Genomic DNA, 20455 nt, shown 5'->3' on the forward strand with positions numbered 1-20455 from the left:
GGGATATTTCTGTCCTGCTCACAGCAAAATGTACAGAGTGTTGGACACAGGATATTCAATCAATTGCCACAGACATTCCTGCATCTCCCTGAAATGAACAACTAAGATTACCTTATTTATCTCACCAGAAGTAATCCTTGACATGCTGTGATTGTGAGGTTTTGCCATGTCAACCTTACTGGCCATCATTTTAAATATGTTCATGACCTCTGTGAAGGTAGATTGTGAGAGACAACATAATCATCTTCAGCTAACCACACTGGCTTTGGAGTCGCAAATCAACTGTAATGGTCACCACGTGAATTTGCAGCTTAAGTTTCAACTTTCTCAGGGAAAAAAAGCCAAGAACAGCAAGAAACGCAATGTACTGCAGAGGGTGGAATCTGAAATAGAACACACAGTGCTGGAGGAACTCAGCAAATATGGAGGGAATGGATAAGCAACGTTTTGGATTGTTTTCCTCCTTCAGACTGATTGAACAGCAGGAGGTTTTGTGCAACCACAAATATTCATTGTGAATATGAGCAGCAATTGCAATACTACGGTGACCATCCGATACTGCGCTTCAATATTATGAGTAAATGTATTGCTATTACAAGAAATATCTTGCATTTTTCATATTCAACATTTAGATAGTGATTCCAGCATTGATCCATGTATCAAATGTTTGTTTTCCACTCAGTGCTGAAGTGTACTTCTGCCTTTGAGAGCAGCACAGTTTATGGAGAATATGTAATCTGGTAATGACACCACCAGAAATATCAACTGATATGTCATCTGTGTTCTACAGACTGTGCTTATTGCAATTTGTCTGTACTTGTGTATGTATGCATGACTGATTCCAGAGGAAGTATATAAACATCCAGCTTTTTCCTGCAAGACATTTGGGCTTATTTTCAGTCTTTGGGAGGGGGAGGGGGGGGGGGGATTAGGAATTATTTCAGCTGCAGAAGTTATCCAAAGGTCACTTGTTACAAAATTTAATAAGTAGTCCATGTGGATGATCATTTGACAAAGAATTTGTTCAGTTCATTTGATATCCAGTGTGCGAGTATATTGCAATGCTTGCTTCTGGCTTGAAACATTAAGGTTTGCCAAATAGCTTCTGGTGTTTTATTATTACAAGATTTTAATGCTGTTCATTCTTCTTGTTTGCTTCAGGGTAAGCTATACCTTTGAGATGTATTTGCTGTCAGAACATGTCTTCTCCTTTGGAACCGATAATGTCGAAATCCTAAAAGACTGGACTAGGGCATTAACAAAGGTGAAAAATAACTGGAATAAATCTTTAATGTTGAAGATGTGAAAAAAGGTTGTTGGGTATCATGGATATTTACTTTTTGCTTCTAACTGCTGAGAGTATCGCTTCATTATTATTTAGCAAAGATTGTTCAGTCCATTTGATATCCAGTGTGCTGGATGTTCAATTTGTGCCTGATATATGCATGCCTACTTAGTGACAAAGTTATTTATATTATTTATAACTAAGTTAAATCAACCTTATATCAGTAATGTTATAATGCAATGAATTGTAATAGAATACGGGAAAGCTTCGTGATGTTATGGGTTTCCTAACAGGATTTTACATGTATCTCAGTACCATAACAATTCAGAAAGCAAAAACTTTTAAGCCCTTGGCTGCCTGACATTTCAATGTGCCAACTGAGTTGTGATGCGGGTACATCAGTCACCTAATACGTTATTACCTGGAGCACTGCGAGATGATGGAATTTGCCTAGAAGATGGGATGCAAAAGAAAAATGGGAAGCATTATGAATCTCCTCGCATAAAAATCACATTGTGCTCTTATTCAATAATTAAGTAACATTTGCTAGCTTTATTAATATTAAGAATTAATATGAGTGGAAAAATACATCAGGCTTAATGATCGTCCTCTGTCACTCTGGTAAATGTATTATAGTGCATTAATGCCTGCAATAAAATGAGAAAACATGGAAATGTCACTTGACCACATTAAGTATGTATCTGCTTATATTGTCAAAAGTACTTTTAGACTTAAATGGACAATGTGATGCTAATAGCACTTAAGCTGCTTAATACTATGTGTCCTGCATAACAGTACAGCTGGGAACCAACTCCTATCGATTTTCCATAGCAAGTTGCAACCAGAATTTTTTTTTTTAATTGAAAATTATGATCCCTATGTAGCAAGCTTCACTCAATCTGTCATCTAATGAGTCAACATAAGCAGTGCCATGAGAGAAATGAAAGAAAAATCAACATTTTTGATTTAATTCTGAACAAATGCCATGTAATTGAATGTGGAAAAGCCACAGTTACTATTAATGTAGGCATTCTGCCTTCCACATCCAACATTTGGATATGTTCGAGGGCAGTCAACTAAATTAGATAGTCATAGAGTGATACAGTGTGGAAACAGGCCCTTCGGCCCAACTTGCCCACACTGGCCAACGTGTAGCAGCGACACTAGTCCCACCCGCCTGCGTTTGGTCCATATCCCTCCAAACTTGTCCTATCCATGTACCTGTCTAACTGTTTCTTAAACATTGGGATAGTACCTGCCTCAACTACCTCCTCTGGCAGCTTGTTCCATACACCCACCATCCTTTGTGTGAAAAAGTTACCCCTTAGATTCCTTTTAAATCTTTTCCCCTTCACCTTGAACCTATGTCCTCTGGTCCTCAATTCTCCTACTCAGGGCGAGAGATTCTGTGCATCGACCCGATCTATTCCTCTCATGATCTTATACACCTTTATAAGATCACCCCTCATCCTCCTGCGCTCCAAGGAATAGAGACCCAGCCTACTCAGCATCTCCCTATAGCTCAGACACCTCTCGTCCTGGCAACATCCTCATAAATCTTCTTTGAACCTTTCAAGCTTGACAATATCTTTCCTATAACATGGTGCCCAGAACTGAACACAATACTCTAAATGCGGTCTCACCAAGATATATGGGATAATTGTCTGATCTTTTTGTACTAATGTTTATGTGCCTTTTTTTTTGCGGAGAAGACACTGTTGTACGAAATTCATAATAGTTTTCCAATTGGTTTGTGTATTCTAGTGTTTCATTCCCGAGATGGTAGAAATCCTGACCAAAAGAGATTATGAACTGATTGGTCAACTCTATTACAAGGATGTGCTTAGTCTAGAAAACTGGAGAGCAGGCTGGTTTGCATTGGAGAAATCACAACTCTGCTTCTGCCCTGAACAAAATGTGTCTGGAGAGGATTCAGTCCATCTAAAGAGGCTGCAAGAACTTAGTAAGATTTTGCTACATTACATTCACTAAAGTTGTAAATAATACAACAAAAAAGTGGGCCACTCAACCCATTAAATCCGTATCCATTCTTAGGTGGAGCAAACCAATTAATTTGATTACTTTGCTCTTTTCCAGTAACCTTGCATTGTATTCCTTTATTTTTTTAAAAGCATATCTATTTGCCTTTTAGAATTTATCAATTGAATCCTTCAAAAGGTTGATTCCAGAAAAAAAGCACCATATTGCATTTTTAGAAAAAAAAAGTCTTATTTCTCTCCTGTTTCTTTTTGCCAATCGTCTTAAATCTTTGACTCTCAGTCAAGATACATATCTCCTTGTGCGGTCTATCCAAACAAATCCATACAATTTCTTAATCAGTTCTATCCTCAGGAGAAAGACAGAAAAGCTGGAGTAACTCAGTGGGACAGGCAGCATCTCTGGAGAGAAGATCTCTGGGTGACGTTTCAGGTCGACACCCTTCTTCAGACCCCAGTCTTTCAACATAGCTGAAGTCTTTCCATTCTTTTAAAGTATGCTAAAAGCATTTACTAAAAATATGCCCTGTAATTTTGAACCTTGTAGATGTGGTCAGTAAGTAAAGTTATCCTAAAAATATTATGTTATTCTTAAATATATCTGTTCACACGTAAGGGTCAGCAATTTTTAGAATCTATTTTTATGGTGCTGTAAATCATCATGTTATATTGGTGCACAGAGAAGGTCTAGAATGATCATGCACCTTGTTTAAACCAAAAGTGCCATTCAGTACTTTATAAGTCTCTGCACTGATACTTAATCATATTATTCTTCAGATACGATTATAATATTTTGTTTTCAAATGTTCACAATCTTTTTTTAAATGTGTTTCTTATTACAATTGAATATTGGAGTTAATTTTAAAAAGAGATTCTGAATTGTTAATGTACAATTACAGGGCAAAGGGCATGTATGCCACTTTGGCTATGAGTTGCTGCCTACCTGATTGGACAACAGGCATTGTGTCAACAAATTACTAAACAACAGTTTTACAGTTTGTAGGAATTCTCACCCAGTACATTTTGGAAGTCATATCCTTGATTAGCTCAATATTTTCAATATTGGAATCCATAATCTTGCCAAGATAGGTAACTTCTCCAAACTAGCTGATGCATTCTTTGATCTGTAATTAACTCAGTGATATTGGCAACTAATATTTCCATCTTCAGTATTTTATTTTGTCTGGTCTTGAATGTGTCACGAAGGTTGGATAAATGATTCATGAGTGATAGGAGCAGAATTAGGCCATTCAGTCCATCAAGTCTACTCTGCCATTCAATCATAGCTGATCTATCTCTCCCTTCTAACCCCATTCTGCCATCATAATGTTAATTTGTTATATGGTCAAAGGATGAATGTTGCCACTCCAGTAGTAGTCAAAGCTTGGATCAAATGCTCTTCTGATTTAGTGCAAGTACATGGTTTCATCTGTCCAGAAATTGTTAAAAAGGCGAGGTGTATATTTTGCCCTCTTCCTGAACAGATAAGTTACAGTAAGATTTTTTCAATTTATCTTTGATTTATCAGTGGCTGGTATTGTGGTTCTTCATAGCAGTGCCGCAGAGCTACAATATTGCTTCAGATTTTTCTCTCGCCTTGTTACTCATTTGTCTTTTAGCTACATTTTCCCAGCAGCACGATGGTATAAATATTCCACATCTTGACCTTTCCACATTCGCCTTACGTTGAATTATTCATCCTTGGCAGCACATTTCTATAGACTGTCATATCTTCCATTTGAAAACAAAAGCTGTTTACGAGTTAAATAAAGATTCAAGAACCAATGGCTGAAACCTTAGACTAAAGATTTTATAACCAATAAAATGCATAAAACTGAACATTAACCAGTGAATGGGTCAGATAGAACAGATTAGAAATGGTGCAAAATTAGAAGTAAAGTCTATGTTTTAGCTGGATATTTCTAGCATGGATCCTCTCCCAAAGAAACCATCATATCTAATTTATCTTCCTATATTTTCCCTTTACTTAATTTTTTGCCCAGAAACTATTGACATACTAGTCGAGTGTAGCTCCTTCTGTGTGACCTGAAATGTCACATATCCATGCTCTGCAGAGATATCACCTGACCTGCCGAGTTACTCAAGCATTTTCTGTCTTTTTTTTGTAAACCAGCATCTGCACTTCCTTGTTTCTAAATTTTCACTAATTGGGCTAATTTTTAGTTTTCAAAAAGAGCCTCTAACCATTGAGCATTCGCTTTAGGTTCTTGACATATTTTTTTTAAATGTTATTTTACAACAGAGCTCATTACCATCTACCAAGTACTCGTTGGGTGAAAAAGCCTTTGGCAGATCCTGAGGTCAGGAAAAGAGCTATATAAATGCAAGTTCTTCCTTAAACTCTATTTTCTCCTCCAAAAGACGGGAACAAATCCATTATACCACTCCAATGCTTCGCACAACTACAGTCAAGGAACTTGGCAGAGACCAAGAAACAAACCAGAATGGATGTTTCTTATTGTCATGGCTCAGATGATTTTCAGTGAAAAACTGCTCCTCTCTTTCTGTTCACAGCGGTCAGCATCCAGACTAATAAACACAATGAGAAGAAAGATGTGTTGCTACTAGTGGAAAAAGGAAGGTAAAGAATGATTTTATGCTCTATTTCTCACCAAGCATCCAGAATCTTGGTGAAATCTTGTGTTATCACTTCTGGGAGCTTGGTCAGCACATGCCAACTAATAATGTTGTGGAGAAATATCATTAAATGTACACATGACAATAAACTAAATTAAAACATTATTTAGGGACATTATGACGACTTATATGTTTTTTAATGAAATCTATTTAACACCATCTGCAGCCACAAACAATTGCAGATGCTGGAATTTTTACCAAAATGTTGGAGGAACTCAGTGGCTCAGGCAGCACCTGTGAAGGGAATGGATTAGTGACATTTTGGGTCAGGACCTGAACTATCAATATCTGTATATATTTTGAATTATGCTGTTATTGTTAGTAACTACTTATTCAAACACTAATGTTGTGTAGATATTATTAGCCCTTGAATTCCAATGGTATGAGCTTGCCACGTTAGTAGAGAAGAAAAATAACCTTGTGTGAGATTGTTGCCTTATGTATCTAGATACGTTGATAGTATATACTGACTATTTTGATTCATTGATAAGTTGTTAATTACCCCATGACACATTTGCAGTGAGGTGCTAAGAAGTTTCTGCATTCAAAATTGCACTTTTTTTCTTTTCTTCATTTCCAACTTATTTGAATGTCATCAAAAGTAAAATATTGCAGTATTAAAGTATATTTCCTGCAGCAGATTTATTATTGACAGGTGCAATTGAATTAAGAAGCATTTACAAAGAAGCTTTTTTAATCCAACTGTCTGATTCACATTTTAACTAAAGTTAGCTGAATGTGACTTTACGGAAACTGAACTTATCTATTTGCATTGATATGCAATTGTCAATTCTGAAGTGATTTTGAATGTTTATACACTATATCTTTGTGTCTGAAATATAACTTAATTTTAGGAGCTTTATTACAAGTCTGGGCACAATTAGTGAAAATCCACCTCCTAGTAATTTGAGTTTTGTGTGCGATCTCGACGCCTCATTACAGGAAGGACGCGGAGGCTTTGAAATGGGTGCAGAGGATGTTTTCCAGAATGATTGCCTGGATTTGGGGATATTAGCTACAGGGAGAGGTTGGGCAGACTTGGATTGTTTTCTACGGAATTCCGGAAGTTGCAGGGAGACCTGATAGAAGTAGTTAAAAGGATGAGAAACACGTGTAGGAAGGAACTACAGATGCTGGCTTAAACCGAAGATAAACCCAAGGGTCTCGACCCGAAATGTCACCCATTCCTTCTCTCCAGAAATGCTGCCTGTCCCGCTGAGTTACTCCAGCTTTTTGTGTCTATCTTTGATGAGAAACATGGATAGGGTAGACAGTAGACATATTTATCCCCAGGGTGGAAAAAAATCTAATACGAGGGGGTATAGCTTTAAGGTGAGATGGACAAAGTTTAAAGGAGATGCGCGGGGCAAGTTTTTTTTACAAAGAGGGTGTTGAGTGCCTGGAACTCGTTGCCAGGAGTTGAAGCAGCTATGTTAGTGGCATGTAATTTCCACAAACCTCTTTGCTGGATTAGCTAATTACAGATTATTTGAATTGTAAGAAGCAACGCACCTGGTAAAGCCTTTAGCAATGAACACTACAACCAATGGTCAGTATTAACAGTGCAGGGCAGGCAGCATCTGTGGAAAGAGAAACAGTTATCTCTGAGGTCTGAGACCTTTCAGTTCCACCTGACCTCCTGAGTTTTTCCAGCATTTTCTTTCTAGTTCCATTTGGTTGGTGCTTGACAGCATTCTAAACAAATGATTCTTTTTTCTCTCTGTGTGATTTAATCGTTGTGTAGCATTAACTCATTTTATTCAAATTCATTCATTTTTCCTATCCATTGACGTCTAAAATTAAGAACGGGATTGTTTTCTCTCGTTGCACAGCTGCAAATTCATCTCCATTTTCAGTTGCTATCTTTATTGAGCCAAACACCAAGGCATTAAATCTTCCACAGTGAGAGGAAGCTGAACTGCCACAAATGAAGCATTGCATCAAGGGCTAAAAGTTTGTTTTCACCTTGTAGAACTTTGTACATCCACGGTTACACAAAGCTGGATTTCACGGCTTGGCACGATGCCATAAGGAAAGCAGCAGGTACAGATGGTAATGCACTACGAGACCAGCAGCTCAGCAAAAATGACATTCCCATCATTGTGGACAGCTGTATCGCGTTTGTTACACAGTATGGTAAGCAAGCTCCTTCTACAGGGCGTCATTGCAAGTCACACAGATTTGCTTGCTTCATGCCAAAAGCAATTGCATCCATATGTTTTATAGTTTTGAAGTATTTTGTTTGACAAATGTGGCAAACAGATTTCATTTGGCTGCTCCCACTGTGTTGGCTGTGAATGGCTGATTGTATTACTGTTTCTGGAAATGCAAATACTTATTCCACATCACTAGACACCCCCAACCCACTTCCTCATCTGCTCACTAATCCACAATCCTCCTGGAATGTAAACAAATACCCTGGTTTATAATCCTCCAGCATCTGCTTCAGACCCTCTCCACTGTCGACTCCACCTTCACCTCCAGCAATACGAGAACTTCCTGGACTTTCATCATTGATGTTAGGGATAAATGACTGCTGTCTCTACTGCTTTCCTCTCTGCCCCTAGCCCACCAGGCCAAACCCGCTATTAGTGTCCCTTGTTCCTTTGCTTCAAACCCACCTCCTTCTCCAGTTTCACACACCCTCTCAGCTTAAAGAGTCAACAAGACTTGCTACATGCTCCCTTCAACTCTGTTCCAACTCAATTGCTAACATCTAATCCTCTTCCCTGATTCTGTTCTGATGAAAAGTAATTAACCATTGTGAAACATTAAGTACATTTCTTACTCCAGCAATGGTGTCTGAGCTGAGTCTTCCACCATCTTCTGTGTTTATTTCGGATTTCCAGCAACTGCATTCCTTTTTTATTTCCATTAGATCCTGGATGCTATAAGCCATCATTGCTCTCTTCAAAAACTAAACCCTTGACTTCATCTTTGCAAACTGCAAGATATGTACAACTCCTCTTTCCACTCCAGCATGTTCACCTTCCCTAGAGTGTCACCAGTATGCCTCCAGCCAGGGGGTTGCTGCTCCTGCCATAGTACTAATGAGAGGTAAACCATCTCTCCACATCCTTCTCAACCTTCCTGCTGCCTTTGGAATAGTTGGCCACCTTGCTCTCCTCCAGCAAGTGATCTTTAGACTGTACTTTAGACGTTCAGCATGGAAACAGGCCTACAGAGTTCACACCAATCAGCGATCACTCCCGTAAACTACTACTATCCTACGCACTTGGGACAATTTACAATTTTTACTGAAGCCAATTCACCTGCAAACCTCTATGTCTTTGGACCATGGGAGGAAACAGGAGCACCCGGAGGAAACTCACATGGTCACAGGGAAAACGAACAAACTCCATACAGGCAGCACCTGTAGTCAGTATCAAACCTGGGCCTCTGGTGCTGTAAGGCAGCAACGTTGCCGTTATGCCACTGTATTGCCCCATAGCCTTGAGCTTATAACTCCAGTCTCCTTGCCAAAGAAATTAAATCCAGCCGCTACTGCATTTGGTTCTCTTAAAATCTCAGAGAGATACAGCATGGAAGTCGGTCCTTCAGCCCACTTGTGTCCATATTGACCATCAAGCATCCATTTTGTGTCTATCCATTTCCATCACTCCTATTCTTACCCATTTAATTCTCCCCGTGTTCCTATTAATTCCTCCAGATATTACCACTGACTGACACACTGGAGACAATTCCCAGTGGCCAATTCACCTACCAATGTGCACATTTTTGGGATGTGGGAGTAAACCAGAGCATCTGGGATGGAACCCATGGGATGACGAGGAGAACCTGCAAATGCCAGACAGATAGCGCTGGAGGTCTTGATTAAACTCGAGTGATTGGAGCTACAAGGCATTACCTCCACCCACGGTGCCACTGTGCCACCTGCAAATAACCTGAATATCTATATTTTCAGTTCACCTTCTCCTTATTGAAGGTTTAAGTGATGAATATAGGAGGACAGTTTTCAGGCTGCTGTTTGAGATGGAGGCTTTCAATTGGAACGTTGTGCAGGCAAACTCGTCTGTACTCTGGATTTATGTCCTCCTGCGCTCCTGCCCAAAATCTCCAGGTTTTTTTCCAAGCAGAATCATTATTTCTCATCTCTTCACCCCCTACACGTTCCCTCTGATAACCTTTGTTATTGTCTTCTCAGGTTAATGCCACATCCACAGCTGTCTAAAATCAGGGCAGAGAATGCTAGAAATACTGAGCATATCGGCCAGCATTTTCTGTTTTTATTTCAGATATCCAGCATTTGCAGTTTTTGCTGTTTGTCTACTAATTAATTATCCTCTCGCTTCCACTGCAACACTTTCTATGTTATTGTATTTCGTTCCTTTGTTGTGTGCATACTTTCTCCTTTCCTGTCGGCTCCGTTGCTTTTCTTAAGCCCTGTACCCACTGTGGTGTCTTCTAAGTCTGATGACTGCTCAGTACCTGCAGTTCTGCCTTGTCTTTCCTATCTGTGGTCGCTGTTTGTACTGCTGCTGCTGCTGCCATGCTTTCTTTCAGTTTGACAGAGGAGTGCTGAGCTGAAGCAAAACAAAAACAAGCGTCTGTATCAAATGCACTCTGCTGGTGCGCAGGATATGCAGGTGACACAGTCGACTTTGGGTGCGGCACGCTCCAGGGTGCCATCGTGGCATTGCTATTTCTCAGACAGTCTGTTTGTTCACCCTCCCTGAGTGTGATTGACGAACTAGAGGTGAATTTCCAGGCAATGTTTTCTCTGCTGTGGATGCAGGCACTGGGAATTGCAACAAAGATATGCAGACTCAAAGCAATTGGGATGCCCGGCTCTGAGACCAAAAGTAACAGCACATTCTTGCTGTTACGAATATAATTCTTGCTGTGGAATTAACACTGCTATTACTTCCACAGCAGAAATACTGTTGAATTTTAAATTTAGTAATAAACCGGTTCGTAGACTGCAAATGGAGTAAGAGAAAAAATTGATCAGATCAGATTAGTTTATAGTCAAATACACCGAGGTGCAGTGAAATTCCTTATTCACAGGAAGATTCCAGCAAACAATGTGCATGGTAACAAAGGTATAACAATAAATACAAAGGGAAATGCAAAACTGCAGAATGGGCAAATATTGCCGTGCATTCCGAAATACTGCCAAAAGATTCAAGTAAACAATGGAATAATTGATTGTGGTAGAATTAAGAGTATGTGGCTGTACCCTGAGCTACTGTAAGTGCTATGCAATTTAAACAGGTTTATGAATCACTTAATTGCCTTCAAATGCAAAACATGCTGAAAGATCTGTATTTATATAATGCTTTTCTCGTAGGCTTCAAAGTAATTCTTAAGGCTCAGCTACCATGAGAGTGTTGGACATGAGGTAGCCTATTTGCACAGCTGACTCAATAGGATTAGTGTAGGACTGGCATAAAGAGTGCTTGTTTGTCGGCCCAGGCTCTGTGCCCAAGAGGCAGTATTGTTGTGTGACCTTGCGGCTTGGTAACTAACGTATCTCAGCAGTAAAAAGAAAGATCCTCCACACTGGTGCTCCTCAGGGTTGTGTGCCCAATCCAATGTTACTCCCGAAACACCCAAGACTGTGCGGCCAAGTACAACACCGACTCAATTGTCAAGTTAGTTGCTGCCCTCAGCTGACTCCCACAAACAGCTGTAAGCTAACCGTGAAGCAACCTCAATTTAGACTTGTTGTATTGGTGGATACATTTGGCCAGAATACTGGTGGATGTCACAACTGCTCCTTGCATACATTAGGTATGCAAAGCAAAGAATTTCACTGTGACTTGCCACAGGTGACAATAAAATATTCATACATTCATAGACACAAAATGCTGGAGTAACTCAGCGGGACAGGCGGCAGCATCTCTGGATGGATGGAACGGGTGACGTTTCGGGTTGATTCTTTCTATTCAGAAATGCTTCTGTCTCGCTGAGTAATTCCAGCATTTTGTGTCTATCTTCTGAGAACATCCTGTTCTATAAGCTTTAGTGACTCACTGGCTTATCAACTTAATATAATGGAATTATCCCTTTTGTAGAATGCTGTGTACTCTAAAAAATGACACAGTTAAATGTAAATTTTAATTTATTGTTAAAAGCTTTCAAAAGAGATTTTTAAAAAAAAATGTAAGTTCAATTTCGGAACAGACCCTCCAGCTTCCTATTTCCCTGAAGAATACTTTGCTGTAGGCTGCAGCCACTAAACCGTTCCTGTCATAAAAACAAAGAAAAATCAAATGGTTAGATTGTGAACAACATGAATCTTTTCACCTGTGGTTTTGATCTATCCTATGCCAGAAATGAGCTGTGTGGACCTTGTGTGTGAGTAGAATATGCGGCTTTTTGTCCAAAGACAAATAGATGTTTGTCACATGCCTGGAATTAGTTTTGGACTGCACACAAAGCAGACACCCGTGTTCTGGTGCATCATTTTTGGGAGAGCACAGATTTGGTGCTGCAGTCTGCTGTAATAATCTCAGCATCCTGCAATGTGAAGCACACAGTAGCTTGCCTTGTTTTTTCTCATCGATGAAGCCTTGTATCATTGTAAACACCTAGCACCAGCTCAAGGCAGCATGAGGCTGGCCTGCAAGGCTATCTGCTCACTCCACTGAAAATCATCAGCCGTCCTCCAGCCTTGCTGGAGCCACAGGGCCAACACATTGGAGTGTGAATGCAGCAAACATCAAAGCAAAGCAAGGCAACATCAGGTTTTGTTTATATAGCTCTGATAATGGGACAAAGTATCCGCGCAGGAGGGTTATTAAATGCCAATTGATATTGTGATATAATTAGTGCTGATATCTAAAGGCTTCGTAGGAGGGATTAGTCAGGATAATTATACAATGATGACAGGGAGGTGGAGCGTTTTAGGAAAGGAATTCCAGAGCTTAGACCCTTGACCTCCGAAGACACAGCCACTTGTGGCAGAATAACTGAAGTTGGGGATGAGTCTGATAACTGAAGTTGGGGATGAGACCCATACCTCTCTAGAGATGCTGCCTGTCCCGCTGAGTTACTCCAGCATTTTGTGTCTATCTTTTGGGGATGAGTGATGGACCTGAAGTGGAGGGTTAATGCTACCCTGGAGAGTTATGAGGGTAACAGAGTTTACAGGGTGAAATCATGGAGCAGCGTGAAAAGAAAGATGCCAATATAAAATCAAGGATAATGATTTTACTTTGACCTCTTGGTATGGTTTGCCCAAGAACATGTTTGGCCAACATTGTAGAAAATGTTAGTATTTGATGAGGATATCTCCAGTTATTGCCCAAAGGGAATTCAATACGTGCAACCTCCAACCACAACAACCTGACCGCGGGAGAGGACGGCAGGAGAAGGGAAAGACATTGTGGCCTTCCATCACAGTGAGGAGAGGACTGGAGGAGACTCACTGTGATGGATGTTTCTTTGATGGATGTTTCTTTTTTTGTGTGTTTTTGGGGTTGTGTAATTTTAATGCCTATTTAATGCTTTTATTGTTGGACTGTGTTTTTGGGGTTGTGTAATTTTAATGCCTATTTAATGCTTTTATTGTTGGACTGTGGGTGACTGAATTTCGTCCAATATTGGATGACAAATAAAGCTATCTTGAATCTTGAATGGTTACTGTAAGTGTAAAAGCTCCTAGGAAAGTGCATCTCACATGGCTACATGTTTGAAATGTGCCTGGAGAATGCAGTGTAGACCTGCAGTCCTGAGTCATGCAATCCCTGCTACAAATATGTTTGTGCTTCACACATTCTTTTTTAAACAAATTAGCAGCAATGATGCACTAATAATAGGTGCAACACAGTTGTACTTGAGGACCAATCTTTCCAGTATCACCCTTCAAACATTTATAGGAACTACACATTGCGCAAATGTATTTCGCCCTGTAAGGTGTCAGAGGCTATGGGGAGAAAGTGGGAGAATGCGGTTAGGAAGGAGAGATAGATCAGCCATGAATGAATGGCGGAGTAGACTTGAAGGGCTGAATAGCCTAATTCTGCTCCTATCACATGATCTAATCAAGACAAAAAACTGATACCTGTGGTGTAGACACTCCCAATGACTAAAGGCAGGAATAAAGTCAAAAAGACTACGGTGTGTTTTGGTGATCATAAATGTTCTGTTTTATATTAGAAGGAATCTTTCATTTGGCTATTTCATTATTGGTATTCACTTTGTATCATTCATTCTGAGGATGGATTGCTTGGTATTGCTTAAACCGGTTGGCATTTTTAAGGGAGCGGTAAAAATATTTATGCATCTTGTGGAAAATTGAGTTGCTGCAATTTTACTGGAGAATCTGCTGAACCTAGCACAAGAGATTTGAGTGAAAAGCTATAGCTGCACGGAACAAGGTAAATTTCAAGGCAATTGACATTTCCTATCAAATTTGTTTAAAAAATTTAAGGTGATGTTATTTCCCACCCCCATAGCCAAAGCAACCTCAGCCATTTTAAGAGTGAATGTTGTTCTATCTCCTTTACCATCTCATTCTGCCCACCACTGTCCCATTGCTCCCCACCCATCCCCAAACACAATGTTGTCCAGGACCCTAATGCTTTACCTTTAAGTAAAATTAAAAATAAATATTTGTATTTAAAAAAATAATTAAATTTTTAAAAAAATAAAGCTTTGCCATCCTATTGGTTCAGGAAAATATAATTCTGTTATTGGTCGACATGTTAGTGGAAGCAGAAACTCCTGGTCTATTAAATCACCACTTTGACTTATCAGTGTGAGTCCATGTTTAATACAATTACGTACATTCTTAATTTTTTGTCAAATTAAGGTATTTCTCGCATGGTTTTAACTTGAAACATACTTACTGTATATGTTGCATGTTTTTATTTACTCCTAGGACTTGGCTCTGAAGGAATTTACCAAAAAAATGGTACACCGTCACGTGTTAACCAGCTTCTGGATCAATTCAGAAAAGATGCCAGAAACGTCAAGCTAAGAATCAGGGAACATCAACTGGGAGATGTAGCGGATGTGATGAAGAGATTCTTGTTCGAAATAGATGATGCTCTCCTCACCAAGGAATTATACCCATATTGGTTATCTGCACTAGGTGAGCAAAACATTTATATATATCCTTCATTTTTATTTTGTTTTCAATGTATAATAAAATTAAACGTGTCTTTGAGTCCCAATGAGGTAGAGATCGGCCGCCTCACCCGACGTTGTCACCACATTTTCAGGGGGTCCACTGGGCGGGAACTTCACGTGACTTCTTGTAATTTGTCCAGATTAAAGGAGGTGCCATACTATCAGTGGTGGTGGACCTGTATATATGTTGCTTCCGAACAAAATACAGTGGTGGATTGAATCTGTACATCTCCATCTATCTAATATTATTAGTCAGCCGTTCTAATTTCCTTCATTTGCTGCATTGTCATCGATCACCTGCTTGTGGACTTCAAGCCTTCCTCTTTCAACTTTAACAGATGTATTTGACTGCATTTTGCTGCAGCAAACTTCTCCTTTGTTGCGAATCCCTCCGCTCATCCTCTACCCACTGTCACCCTTCAGGCATGCGTTCTGATCATGCCAACACACCCAGGTAACCAACTCAAAACAGAGCTTGTTAGTGAAAGATACTGAGCTGCGGGCATTGAGAATCAAACAGAAATTGCAACACACATCAACTTTACAGCCCACCCGAAATATTTTGTCTTTTATGTTGTCAGGTATATCAAGGCTTAAAAGTAAGCTTTTGGCTATCTGATATGCCGTCAATATTTGTCTGAACTGTTTCTTAATACATCACTTCATAAATTTCTGGGACCACAAATACAAAACCTAGACTCGCCCATTAATTTTATTGCATCTGTGATGACCCTTTCTAAGATATTCAGATGATATTTGCAGTTTTATAGGACTTTGTTTCGGCTGCATTTGGAGTAATGCATGAGGTTCTAGTGGTCCCATTCCAGGAAGGATGAGGAGGCTTCAGAAAGGGTGTAGGGGAGGTTTACCAGAATGATGCCTGGATGAGAGGGTATTAGTTACAGGGAGAGGTTGGACAGATTGGATTGCTTTCTTTGCAATGCTGGAAGTTGCAGGGAAACCTGATAGAAGTATATAGAATGATGGGAGGCATAGATAGGGTAAACAGTCAGAACTTATTTCCCAGGATTTAAATATCAAATACTAAAGGACATAGCTTTAAGGACCTGTCCCACTTAGGCGATATTAAGGCGAATGCCGGCAACTAGGCTGTCGCCGAATGTTCGCCAGGGTGTCGCGGGCATGATCGTGAGGAGTCTTCAATGAATCGTAGCGGATCTCGGCGCGTCACGGAAAAATTTTCCAGATAGAAATTTCTCGGCGACAGCTGGCTTGTCGCCAGGTATTGTAGCTTATTGCGGGCGCTGTCGCATGCTGTCCCCAGGTTTGCTAGGTTATCGCAGATGCATTTAGAAGCACATAATATTAAATTAGGAAAAGGCATTTGAAGATACCAGAAGATAGTTTTGTTTAACCAATTTATTTACCATCAGGACATTTGGCAGGTAGATTGGAGGCGACAGTTTGACGGTCATGTAAGCGTGGGAATTTTGCGATGTTTCCGAAGATGGTGTAATCTCTTAACCAGGTGCTAGTTTCACAAAAAAAGTAACTTGTATCGACCTGACTCGGCATTGTCGTAGGGTAAAAGAAAATTTTGCCGATCTGCTACGACTTTGACAGTCGCCTTAAAAATCAAGTAACTGGGACAGGCCCTTTAAGGTGAGAGGGGCAGTGCTTAAAGAAGGTGTGCAGAGTAAGTCTTTTTACACAGGGTGGTGAATGCCTGTATTAATGTTTCCAGGGGTGGTGAGAGCCTGGAAAGCGCTGCGGGGGTTGGTGGTGGAGGCAGGTACAGTGGGATTTAAGATACTTTATGATAGGTACATGGATGTGCAGTGAATAGAGGGATATGGATCATGTGCAGACAAATAAGGCTTGGTCCTGGCATCACATTTAGTATAGACATTGTGGGGTGAAGGCCCTGTTCCTGTGTTTTACTATTCTATATTCTAGTTTGTGTTTTCTTCATTGGTGCTAAACGACTGTGATCTAAATGAGCAGATTGAGCCAGCATTATTAGGACAATACCAAATACTATCGATCTTTGCAGAGGAGGTTTAGGTTAGTTTTAGAGATACAGTGTGGAAACCAGCATCTGCAGTTCCTTCCTACACATTTGGTCCAGATCTTGGCTAGAAATGTTCTACACTAGAGCTGCTGGGTCAGTGATGGCAGGATTTCCAGGGATGCACTTCGGAAGCCCGAGCCCAAAAAGCTATTGAAAGCTTTGACAGAGATCTACCTCCAGCTTTGTCAGCTGCCAGAGCTGCAAGAATGTTAAACCCTGCCTGACATTGATAAAGCATTAAACAGCTAATTGAGCATAGGATCCAGGAGACATGTCTCCAGTGTGATTGCAGAGGCTCCTCAGCATGATTGAGCTGCTGTTGGACCTGCTGCATGCCCGGTATTGTGTAAAAATTCAAGTCCTCTCTTTTTGACAGGACATGTGCAGAAGTCTCTGACTTCCATTAAAATAGGTAAATACCAACAGTTCTTTTCAGAACGGCTGACATTGCCAGCAGAATCCCACGCCTTTGTTTATTGAGTGTCGACGTGTCTTGCAAGGATAACATTCATTGATCTTCAGAGAGTATTTGTTAGCCACCACTGCCAGGATTTAGACCCAGTTATAATAAAATAACAGTGATCCTTCCTTGAAACTGGGAGAGTGTGTCACTTGTAAGTGACTCAGGTGGTGGTGACCCCATGTTATTCCTGACCTTGTCCTTTAATTTGTTTGTGGAAAGGTTTTGGAGGGACTATCAAAGAGGCCTTTGCGAATCGGTGCAATTTATTTTGTAGACATTGCACACGGCCACTGTTGCTGGAGACAAGGTTTAACACAGTATATAGTGCTTTGTCCGGTGTTAATACTTTGCCCAGTATGTTGATGACCTTTTTGATTGTGGTTAAAGCATCCCTCATCCGGGCTTGTGGAAAGTATTCGACAAGGTGGCGCAGCAGAGAGTTGCTGCCTTGCAGTGCCAGTCAATAGTCAATAGTCAATAGTCGTTTATTTGTCACATACACATAAATGTGTAGTGAAATGAAACATTACCCGCAGTTGAACAATAAGACCAATAAGATTAATCAATAAAAATGCAATAACACACACAATCACAACTAACACCAAACAAAAAGAAACATCCATCACAGTGAGTCTCCTCCAGTCCCTCCTCACTGTGATGGAAGGCCACAATGTCTTTTTCTCTTCCCTGCCGTCTTGTCCCGCGGTCAGGCTGTTGTCGTTGCCACGTCGGGGCGGTCGGGGCTCCCGACATTGAAGCCCCCGCTGGGCGGTGAAAAATCCCGCGGCCTATTTCAGGCCGCGCCGGATGGTGAAAGGTCCGTGGCGGGCCCGACCCAAGCCCCGCGATTCGGGGCGGGCGAACACGCTGCCTCTGCCGCTGCCGGAGCTCCCGATGTCGGCCCCCATCCAGGGGCCTGCGGACTTCCGACGTCCACGAGGCCCACGCCGGAGCCTCCGGAGACGAGTCGCAGCCGCTCCCGTAGCATCCGCAGGCAGCCAGCGCCGCAGGTGGTGAGTCCGGGCCGTGGGCTCTGCGAACCAGAGCCCCAGGTGGTCCCAGGTGCATGGCCGGTGGTAGGCCGCAACGGGAACGGGGACACGACACAGAACAAAGGTCACGTCTCTGTTCGGGAGAGAGAATGTTACAGTTCCCGTTCCCTCCCACCCTCCCCCCCCCCCCCCACAAAACATAACATACAACACTACATCATATTAAACTACAATTCAGACAAAAACAACAAAAAACACAAAAGACAGACGGACTGCAGGCAAGCCGCAGGTTCGATCCTGACTACGGGTGCTGTCTGTATGGAATTTGTTCGTTCTCCCTGTGACCACATGGGTTTTCCCCGGGTGCTCCGGTTTCCTCCCACGCTCCAAATAAGTGCAAATTTGTAAGTTAATCAGGCTTTGATTTTTTTTAAATTATAAATTGGCTCTAGTGTGTAGGATAGTGCTAGTGTACTGGGATCACTGGTCGGCACAAACTTGGTTGGCTGAAGGACCTGTTTCCGCTCTGTATCTCTAAACTAAACTAAAAAAATGTCTCTACCTTTGCCAAGTAGATGGTGGAGAAGCCACGCAGATTCCAATGAGTTATTTTCTGCAGTAAGAGCAGCTTCATCCCTGTACTGTAACAACAGTATTTATGTGGATGGCTTTAGTTCTGATCAGTAATGTTCCCCATATCTGAGGAAGGATGGTGATGGATCTGGAGAGGGTCCAGAGGAGGTTTACAAGAATGATTTCAGGAATTAGTGGGTTAGCACATGATGAGCATTTGACAGCACTGGACCTCTACTCACTGGAGTTTAGAAAGTTGAGCGGGGACCTCATTGAAACTTACGGACTAATGAAAGGCATGGATAGGGTGGATGTAGGAAGGATGTTTCCACTGGTGGGAGAGTCTAGGATCAGAGGTCATAGCCTCAGAACTAAAGGATGCTCGTTTAGAAAAGAGGTGAGAAGGAACTTCTTTAGTCAGAAGGAAAATAACTGTAGATGCTGGTACAAATCTGAAGAAGGGTCTCGATCCGAAACGTCACCCATTCCTTCTCTCCAGAGAGGCTGCCTGACCCGCTGAGTTACTCCAGCATTTTGTGATACCCTCTTTAGTCAGAAGGTAGTTAATCTGTGGAACTCATTACTACAGAGGGCTGTGGTGGCAAAGCCAGTGGATATTTTAAAAGCAGAGATAGACACATTTTTAATTAGAACGGATGTCAAGGATAATGGGGAGAAGGCAGGAAAATGAGATTAGGAGGCAGAAATCAGCCATGATTGAACTCGATGGGCCAAATGGCCTAAATCTACTATGATTTGTGAACTTGCGTTCCCACACTCCTCCCCTTGGCCTGTCCATGACTCGTTGATCGTAATCTTGTTGAACATCAGGAGGGGATGATTAGATTCTTACTTGTGATTATCATTTCCTCACACCATTGGTACAGATTTTGCCCACCATTCATCAGCCCAAACCTGGAGCAATCCAAGTCTTATTGGATGGGTGACTGCTTCAGCATCTGAGGAAAGGTAAATATTTGCAGTCAGCATCCCACTTCTGATCTTTTGATGGAGTGAGGGTCTTTGATGAAGCAGGTGTAGATACTTGTCTAAAACATTGCCCGAGCTTACACCCACTCCCACACATGGCATCATAATCCACAGCCACTTTCTCTTAAACTATGTTATCACCTCAGCCAGTGCACTATTTTCCCCTCTGATAGAATCTTGAACAAAATACAAAGTGCTGGTGGAACTTAGTGGGCCAGGCAACATCTGTGGAGGGATTGAGCAGGCAGTGTTTTGGGTCAGGGCCCTTCATCATACTGATGTATTGGGGAGAGAAAGTTGGGAAAGAGAGATCAGGACAGGACAGGACAGAGGCAGTTGATAGGTGAATATGGGTGAGGGGGCAGT

At 41.2% G+C, this 20455-nt stretch overlaps 1 protein-coding gene across 6 annotated transcripts in view; it reads left to right on the plus strand.

The window, feature by feature from the left end:
* arap2 (ArfGAP with RhoGAP domain, ankyrin repeat and PH domain 2) overlaps window positions 1-20455 on the plus strand; it is a 325749-nt gene that overhangs the window by 226237 nt on the left and 79057 nt on the right. For all 6 annotated transcript variants that reach the window (XM_078400296.1, XM_078400332.1, XM_078400306.1 and 3 more), the window contains 5 exons: window positions 1162-1264; window positions 3050-3248; window positions 5818-5884; window positions 7913-8076; window positions 14789-15001. In XM_078400296.1, coding sequence (XP_078256422.1) covers window positions 1162-1264; window positions 3050-3248; window positions 5818-5884; window positions 7913-8076; window positions 14789-15001 — 746 coding nt within the window. The remainder of the gene's footprint in view (window positions 1-1161; window positions 1265-3049; window positions 3249-5817; window positions 5885-7912; window positions 8077-14788; window positions 15002-20455) is intronic.

This window comes from Rhinoraja longicauda, chromosome 1 (assembly GCF_053455715.1).
Source record: "Rhinoraja longicauda isolate Sanriku21f chromosome 1, sRhiLon1.1, whole genome shotgun sequence".
Lineage (NCBI taxonomy): Eukaryota > Metazoa > Chordata > Chondrichthyes > Rajiformes > Arhynchobatidae > Rhinoraja > Rhinoraja longicauda.